Source organism: Macadamia integrifolia, chromosome 14 (assembly GCF_013358625.1).
Source record: "Macadamia integrifolia cultivar HAES 741 chromosome 14, SCU_Mint_v3, whole genome shotgun sequence".
Lineage (NCBI taxonomy): Eukaryota > Viridiplantae > Streptophyta > Magnoliopsida > Proteales > Proteaceae > Macadamia > Macadamia integrifolia.
In genome coordinates, this window is record NC_056570.1 from 27,905,988 (window position 1) to 27,915,550 (window position 9,563).

General features: G+C 35.9%; 1 protein-coding gene across 1 annotated transcript; it reads right to left on the reverse strand.

Moving 5' to 3' along the window:
- Positions 1-593: 593 nt before the first annotated feature.
- Positions 594-1,433, reverse strand: LOC122062107 (3-oxoacyl-[acyl-carrier-protein] reductase FabG-like). Its single transcript, XM_042625761.1, has 2 exons — positions 1,196-1,433; positions 594-854 (listed from the first exon to the last, which is right to left on the reverse strand). The coding sequence occupies exons 1-2, from the start codon at positions 1,319-1,321 to the stop codon at positions 642-644; spliced, it is 339 nt and encodes a 112-aa protein (XP_042481695.1). The 5' UTR covers positions 1,322-1,433; the 3' UTR covers positions 594-641.
- Between the last annotated feature and the right edge of the window lie 8,130 nt (positions 1,434-9,563).

Here is a 9,563-nt window from a genome sequence, read left to right on the forward strand (position 1 = left end):
CATCAACATATCCAAATCCATTTGAAAGCTAATTGAATGTGGAGAACATGGTTTTTTAGTTCCCAGTATCGAAATGAGTATCAACCTGTTCCCTACTTAATCCAACTGCCTTCAATACACATTTTGAATTCATCCTTGTTACGAATAAGACCTTGAAAGAGATTCAATAATAAATTTAGTAGTCATTTTGAAAGCTTTGAACACTTCCTTCCACAGCCACCTTACTCACTGTAGGTCTAATATTCAAATCTATTTGAATGCAGGACATGGGGCCCATAAACGATCAAAATCAAATGGTGAATCACATTATAATCAAACAGGGTAGTGGCTTCTATTCTTGATTTGCAAGGTTATTACTTAACAGTCCAAGCCACCAGTGTTATTTTCCTTTTTCTGCGGGAATTTTGGATACAGAGTTGCCACAGAAAGAGTCAGGAAGAAGTTTTCTCCAGACAATTGCCACTCAAGAGTCAACAGAAAACACAGTAAGGGTGCACTTTCAACAAAAACTCTGTAATGCCATACTTGCACCTTTATACCTTTACCAACACAAATTATCAAGAAACAAATCAAGATCAAAGGGAAGAAAAAATGGGGAAACCTCGTAAGGTGACTCCTGCCTCAACTATAAACACATTGCCTTACACATATTCTGAAGATTCATGTATCAGATACCGGACAAGTGATGTCAATTCTGGGTCTGAAGTACCATGTTCTCTTAGAGGAACGATTCTCATTGCCACCTTTTTGAGCCACTCTTTCTCCATAAGTATCTCTGTTATCTCGGATTTGAACAACCCTGGCGATATTGAGTTCACTCTGATCTTATGCACCCCCAACTCTAAGGCCATGATCTGTCATTCCCAAAAGAACTTCATTTTGAGATCTAGATTGAAAGATTAAATACAGTTGAAGACATCCAAAGAATTTTAAAAAACCAACATGTGAAGAATATAAGGACTCACAATGGAAGCATCATATAGCCAATGGACACACTCGTGTGTGAAGAATCATTGGGTACTGAAGCATTTCTTTAGATTGATTTACCAGAATAGAATTTCAAACAGTGCAGTCATATCCATTTGAAACAACCATCAATTACTAACAGCAACTGCTTTGATATTTTAGAAGTGAAAATAATGACTTCTTAAAATTACAATAGAGAGCCAAGATATTGTCTTTTGTGTGATATTACCTTGGTCAAGGTGTTTAGACCAGCCTCTGAAGTAGCATAGGCAGTAGCTCCAGGTAATACTCCACGGTTAAGACCAGCAATAGATGAAATATTTGTAACTGATCCCTTCAGATTGGCATCACGCATACATCTGCAGACATACTTGGTTACTAGCCAGGATCCTGTTAAGTTAGTCCTGATAGTATTGTTCCATTCCTCTTCAGACAAATTCAGTGAGGAATGCGCACCGCCTAATACACACGAAGAAAAGCAATTTGATTTTAATAATCAATTTGTAGCTTCACTTAGGCAAGTACTCAGAGAGAGAGAGAGAGAGAGGTTCAAAATCCCTCACAATTTGAAAATGCTATATATTATCCCCGAGAAACGAATTTAAACTAAATAAATGGAACCATTAGCATGTTTTGTTCTGCACAGATAACTTTGTTCTTTAGCCATTTTTAAGTCGCTTGACTTGCACAGCCATGCTTTCTGTATATAGCAGATAATCCCCCTCCCTTCCCATTTTCCAACAAGAACTTATTAAACAAAACAGAGAATATGCTACTAATTTAGCATCATGATAAAGGAGCAAAGTATGATTTTACAGAAACTACATTTGAAACTTGTGGTGGTACATTTGTAGATTGTTTACTCTCCTATGATACGCAAGTGAAAAATAGATATTGTATAACTAGATGTGTATAAACACACTGCTAGTGAACTCCAAACCCCCCCTCTCTCCCACACACACAAACACGAGAGAGAAAGAGAGAGAGAGAGAGAGAGTAGGAAAAGAGCTTCAATTTGTAGCTTACTCATTGCTAAATCACCCTCCCAGGTCGAAGTGATACAAAAAGCCTATTTCCCATGATATGCCTACAGAATGAGAAGTTTGTTATCACTGGAAATATAATAACTGAAGCCCAATCATTTGAACATATTTTGGTTTGTTTCTCTGAAGCATTTTTGACAGTAAAAGAGAAATTTATCAACAAAATGGGAGAAACTCAAAGCACACATCAAGAAAAAAGTTTGTAAGACGCCAAGATCACCAACTAGAAGGGTTTCTTCCAAATCTCCCTCTATTTGGAAAATAGCCAAAAAAAGTAGGTTTTAACAATATTGTCATTGGCATGGACTTCTTTTAGACTTTAAATTAGCGTACTACCATTATGTTAGTAAAATTACTTGATGTTGAAGTATAAGACCATTGTTGTTGAGATGGTTTGTCATTTTTGCTCACCCAAAGGATCAAAGTCTTCGCACAATCAGACTTTGATTAGTGATTGTTTTATCTTAGAGCTAAAATGAAAGCATCCCCAATTGTAATTCAAGCAGCCAGTTGGTTAATTCACAAGCCAAGTAAAATTACTATCATTTTACCATCATAGTAAAATCTGCTTTGTCACTTAATTTGTTCTGTTTCCAATAGCTTGACTGCTGATGAATATGGTGGTTTCTGTTGCTTTGTAGAGCTTTGAAGAGGCTGGTGAAGTTACATTGTAAGTTTCAGTGTTTTTTTTGAGGAAAGATCTATGACTTTTGTTCCCTGTGTTTGAGTTCTGGGTCTATATTTTGAGCGTTTCTCATACTCTGGATGCAAGTAATAATAATCCACTTTTACCATGTTTAATTTGCAGATAACCGATGTTTACCATGAGTGTCAATGATAGCAGTCAAAGTGGGTTAAGGTTTGTGAATGTTAGATGCAAATGTCCTGAACCCAAAAGGGCATTGGTGCGAATTTCAGAGTCTAGTTCGCACCCAAATATGTTGTACTACTACTGCCCTGAAGCACCAAGAGGTTGTCGATACTTTTCATGGTGTGAACCTATAGCTGCACCAAGACTTTTGCGACCCATTGCAACTAATTTAGAAGCAGTTGTTGGTGAAAGAATCCGAAGTCAACAGATGAAAGAAGATATTCGTGTCTTGAAGAAAAAAATTAAGTATTTAGAGAAAGCGTATGGAACGATGAAAATTGTAATTGGTGTGCTTGTGGTGGTGTGTTTAGTGCTATGTGTTAAAAATTGACTTTACAATATTTAATAGTGAAGTTGTGTCAAGTATGTAAGAATCTGAACTAAATGAAATCGTTCATTCTCACTGTTCTTATTACTAAGTTATTTAATCATGACCCTCAAAATTGAATGGGTAGCATTTTGATGGAGAGAGTGCCAGCATTGTGATAAGTTTCGAAAACAAACGGGCAGTATTTTGACTCTAAACGGGCAGTATTTTGACTGTAAACGGGCATCATTTTGGCTATAAAATGACATTTAATACCTGTAAATACCTATAACATTATACACTTGAAACCAACATATTTCATCACAACCTATACCATAAAAAAACATCCAAAACATATCCATGAATATCTGTTCAAATTCCTGTTTTCATCACAACCTATACTATAAAAAAACATCCATAACATATTTATGAATACCTGTTCAAATTCCTGTTTTCATCACAACCTATACCATAAAAAAAATCCAAAACATATCCCTGAAGCACCAAGAGGTTCAAATTCCTGTTTTCATCACAACATATACCATAAAAAAACATCCAAAACATATCCCTAAAGTACCAAGAGGTTCAAATTCCTGTTTTCATCACAACCTATACCATAAAAAAAATCCAAAACATATCCCTGAAGCACCAAGAGGTTCAAATTCCTGTTTTCATAACAACCTATACCATAAAAAAAATCCAAAACATATCCCTGAAGCACCAAGAGGTTCAAATTCCTGTTTTCATCACAACATATACCATAAAAAAAATCCAAAACATATCCCTAAAGCACCAAGAGGTTCAAATTCCTATTTTCACCACAACCTATACCATAAAAAAACATCTAAAACATATCCCTGAAGCACCAAGAGGTTCAAATTCCTATTTTCATCACAACCTATACCGTAAAAAAACATCCAAAATATATCCCTGAAGCACCAAGAGGTTCAAATTCCTGTTTTCATCACAACCTATACCATAAAAAAAATCCAAAACATATCCCTGAAGCACCAAGAGGTTCAAATTCCTATTTTCATCACAACCTATACCATAAAAAAAAAAATCCAAAACATGTCCATGAATACCTGTTCAAATTCCTGTTCATAACATATTCCATACACAACAACAAATAGTGTGAAATAGAAATAGATCTTAACAAAAACCAAGTCCGTCAAAAACATACAAAACCATAAAGAAACACCCAACTGTCTTAAACGGGTAGCATTTTGACTCTAAACGGGTAGTATTTTGACTATAAACAGGCATCATTTTGGCTATAAAATGGCATTTAATACCTGTAAATACCTGTAACATTATACACTTGAAACCAACATATTTCATCACAACCTATACCATAAAAAAACATCCAAAACATATTCATGAATATCTGTCCAAATTCCTATTTTCATCACAACCTATACTATAAAAAAACATCCATAACATATTTATGAATACTTGTTCAAATTCCTGTTTTCATCACAACCTATACCATAAAAAAAATCCAAAACATATCCCTGAAGCACCAAGAGGTTCAAATTCCTGTTTTCATCACAACATATACCATAAAAAAACATCCAAAGCATATCCCTGAAGCACCAAGAGGTTCAAATTCCTGTTTTCATCACAACCTATACCATAAAAAAAATCCAAAACATATCCCTGAAGCACCAAGAGGTTCAAATTTCTGTTTTCATCACAACATATACCATAAAAAACATCCAAAACATATCCCTCAAGCACCAAGAGGTTCAAATTCCTCTTTTCATCACAACCTATACCATAAAAAAACATCCAAAACATATCCCTGAAGCACCAAGAGGTTCAAATTCCTCTTTTCATCACAACCTATACCATAAAAAAACATCTAAAACATATCCCTGAAGCACCAAGAGGTTCAAATTCCTGTTTTCATCACAACCTATACCATAAAAAAAATCCAAAACATATCCCTGAAGCACCAAGAGGTTCAAATTCCTATTTTCATCACAACCTATACCATAAAAAAAAAATCCAAAACTTATCCATGAATACCTGTTCAAATTCCTGTTCATAACATATTCCATACACAACAAAAATTTGTGAAATAGAAATAGATCTTAACAAAAACCAAATCCGTCAAAAACATCCAAAACCATAAAGAAACACCCAACTGTCTTAAAGTCATAAAAAGTAAATTAATACAATATTGTTCTCTTGTTCTAAATTAAAACATCCAGATTGCTTGTACTTCATTTCTTCTCCCTCTCCCTTGCTGTCCTCTTTGCTCGATTGGTCTTTTGCTTGGTCAATACCTTGTCTTGTAAACACCCAACTGTGCTAGACATAGATACTTGTGATATAGTCAGTCGTTGAGATGTGCTGATCCCATCTTCACTCTCTCTTTTATGTTTCTCCTACACAACAACAAATAAGCATGAGATATTTATTAAACAAGTTTCAACTAAATAAATAAAGTGAGTTGTATTTACCTTTATATTCTTCTTTTTACTAGTACATCCATCCTGCTTAGCATCTCCAGCCCTCGGGCATGTCCTCCTATTGTGTCCTTCCTTCTTGCAGATGTCACACCTAATTGATGATGATCTCTTCCTGAAATCTTGAAGGAAGTGCTTCTCCTGCTTCTCTTTTCCTGATTTTGTGAGGTCTACCTGGTAACCTCTTCAGATTTGGTGGTAGTACTCTCTCATTAGGAGCATCATCCTTCAACACTGCCAAATCTGGAAGTGGATGGATCATCTCTTTGTATGTATCCAAGTATTTTCTAATACTGAAAAATGGATCACAATAGTTGACCAACTCTCCCCTTATGTATGATATAGAAGCTGCAGCATGGAGACAAGGTATACCAGTGCTTTCCCAAACTCTACAATCACATCTGTAATGGTTCAAATTAACCACAAATCTATTTCCAAATCTATCTAAGACCTCAAATTGACCTTCACCTGCCGGTTGACACCTGTAATGCCTTGCTTCTTGCTGAACCTTGTTCAACTTCACCATAACCCTTGGTGTTACTTTACCCTCCCACATGGTTGCCTTCTCATACCTTCTATGTAGCCTACCCATTATTTCACCCTTAGGTGATCAACCAATGTGAGAATGGGTTTGCTCCTTAAGTCTCCAATCCAGTGATTAAATGACTCAGTCATATTGTTCGTTATATGGTCACTTCTTGCTCCTACATCAAAGGCATGCCTTGACCACATCCTCGAGGGGTTTTCATTCAAATACAAGTATGCATTTTCCTTAATCTCCTTGATGCTATTCATTTCCTTTTGAAACTGAAGTTCAGTTAAAGCTTGTGAGGCAGCCCAAAAATGTAGTCTCATTAGCATACCAGGGTGCTTTGCCTTCAGGTTTTGATATAGATGCCTACTGTAGATTATTTGCTGAGTATAAGGGAAGATTGTGGAAATCACAATTGACAGCCCCTATACAACACATATAGAAAATGTTAGGACATGTAAATGAGTAATTCAAAATATATATAAAAAAGAGAAAAGAGAAAGAAAAGTATATGCCCCTATACCTTCTGTTTGTCTGACATGAATGTGAGTGACATATCATCACTGTCATCGAGTAGAGCATCTCGTAAATTATCCAGAAACCACGTCCAGCTATCCTTACACTCAACTTCAACTACACCATATGCAATAGGAAAAATACCATTATTCCCATCAACAGATATTGCACTCAACATTACCCCTCCATACGGGCCCTTGAGGTGGCAGCCATTAAGACCAATGAACGGTCTACATCCTCTTAAGAAACGCTTCTTGAAAGCATCAAAACAGACAAACAATCTTTTAAAAATCGGATTATCTGACATACGGTTCCTGTTCTCAAACTGGAGCTTGAAAATACTCCCAACATCCTTCTGAAGTATCAACCTAGCATAAGCAGGTAATTTTGCATATGATGTGGAATGGCTTCCTTCATTAATCTCTAGGGCAATCCTGCGTGCCCTATACAACTTGGTATAGTGGAACTGAAGACCGTATGTTTTTTGCATGTGATCAGCCATGGTCTCTATTTTCATTTCTGGTTGAACCTTCAGCTGTTGCAGACTTGTTCTTGGTTGCCTTAATACATGTATGAACTGGGTTATATGTCTTTACCATGTAGGTGATACCATCTGATATTGGTGAAGCATGTAATCTCCATGAACAATTTGGTGCTCTGTATATAACTGTAACTTTAGTTTGTTCATTTTTCAGCTTGATAATATCAAACCCCTCTTGTAGTATATACTCTCTCAAAGCTTCCCTGAAATGGTGCACATTTTCATATACATTACCTTCAGCAATCTTCACCTTGCCACCTTCACCCACATAGTTCTGTTCACCAAATTTGCCATAATATTCTTCAGATTCATATCCAGATAGGTCATCATCAATTGGATCCTCATCATTTTTCCCATACCCATCATCCTCTGTAGATTCACTGTCATTCTGACCATCTTCTTTTTCACTTTCATCATCCCACTCGTCTTCGCTGCCAATTTTCCACTCTTCATCAGATCCAACCATAGAGTCATCCGAACACGCATTGCTGTTGCTAATAGCCCTGACAACCTCATCAGACACTCTCAGTCTCTTACTAGTAACTTCACTTCTGCTACTAGCTCTTCCACTAGAAGTAGCAATGCTCACACACCTTGCAATGGTCTTGGTATCTTTACCTCCCCTAGCAGTAGCTATAGCACAAGCAGTAGCACTTCCACTTCCACTACTATTAGCACCAGTAGTAGCCCTAAATACAGAAATTTTTCCCTTGCTCTGACCAGGACCATCACCATATGGTTGTAGAGCCTGTTGACATTGTCCACTAGGTTCGTCATCAAGTTCACCATCTCTATCATTAACCAGACTGCTAGGGAACCGGTTAACTGTAAATTCATCGGTTGCAGACTTGCTGTGAACAATGTCATCCACATATATATTTATTATATCACAACTATGCAATCCAAACAACTCATACACTGATGGATCATCTGTTACCTCCTTTATCTCATTGTTTGGTAGTATACACTTCGCTTGGAAAACTACATTATGACCCACAAGCACATGTGTGATGAGTTCATTGTAGATGTCATACACCATGTCCAAGCAGCCATATAAGTCTGGATCAACAATTTTAACTACAGTCTTCCCACTCCAATGGTATTCAATAGCACACTTAACATTCATTGCTAACAAAAAATTCAGATGTGAAAACAGAGAAAATCAGTAACATTACTTAATACTCATTAGAATGGTAAACTCTTCATCAAACATTTCAGATAATACACAAGTCAAAGCATTTATACATCCAAAAAAGAAATTTCCAAATCAAAATCAAGGACCAATCATAGCAATGCATAATACAGAGAACCTAATCATAGGATTTTTCAAATATCAACTATTTTCCCATATATATTTTCTCATAACAAAATAATCTAGTTAAATCATCAATCCACACTTAACATTAATAATTGATCTTTTCTAACTTTCTTGAGGGATGAGGTTGTCATTTTGCCCTCTCTATCCGGCCGTATAATAAGATAATATATCATGTACAAGAGAGGGAGAAAATAGGTTTCACAGCAGCAACAGAACGTAAGTCGATAGAAATTGTGAACCTCTGATGCAGGAACTATAAAACCTCTAGATGATTGAAGACTAATTCATAGATATGCTACTTGATCACACATTAAGCTGATATGAATGGGTCACATACTTAATGGAAGTTCCATTTGGTTCTAGGAAGACTACAACCAGAAATTAATAGATTCCAGCAGAATTCCCCTCTCAGTTTGTGGCAAAAAAATTGTGGTGAAGAGATATTTATCAAATTTAAATAAAAAACAAAAACAACTTCTGTGAATTTATCTTCCAAACTCCAGAGATAGATATCTTGTAGAAATTCTTTTTTTTTTTTTTTTTTTAGAATTACATAATGAGAAAATGGGGCCATAAAAAAATCTTTTCTGTGAAAAAAAATATTGTTCTCTGGAAATTTTCCTGAAATTGCATACTCTCGAGATCAAATGAACTCTAATATGGAATTATGAAGTTTTTGATGGCAAAAAAAAACAAGGAACAACTTACCAGAAAAAGGAAAGAAACCAGAAGGCCATAAATGAGGTTGAGACATCAAATTAACACCATTAAAAGATCATCATCAAACAACAGTCCAAGAAAAAATTTTACTTTTTTTTTTCCCCACTCCAAAGTGCATAAACCCCTTTACCTTGACCAGAAGCACATATGCTAGAAAGGGGGAAAAAAAAAAAAAGGAACCTATACCTTTCATGCAACCATGAAAGTTGTTGGTTTTCTCTTTGTAACTGACGGGAAGTAGAGCTTGCTTTTAAGAAATTTACTAAGTTATCTGT

Bases quoted from the DNA above. Each gene is read 5' to 3' on its own strand.
- LOC122062107 (XM_042625761.1), bottom strand. From the start codon at position 1,321: ATGCGTGATGCCAATCTGAAGGGATCAGTTACAAATATTTCATCTATT. The intron at 855-1,195 runs GTAATATCACAC...TGGGAATGACAG, and splicing joins GTCTAAACACCTTGACCAAG to ATCATGGCCTTAGAGTTGGG.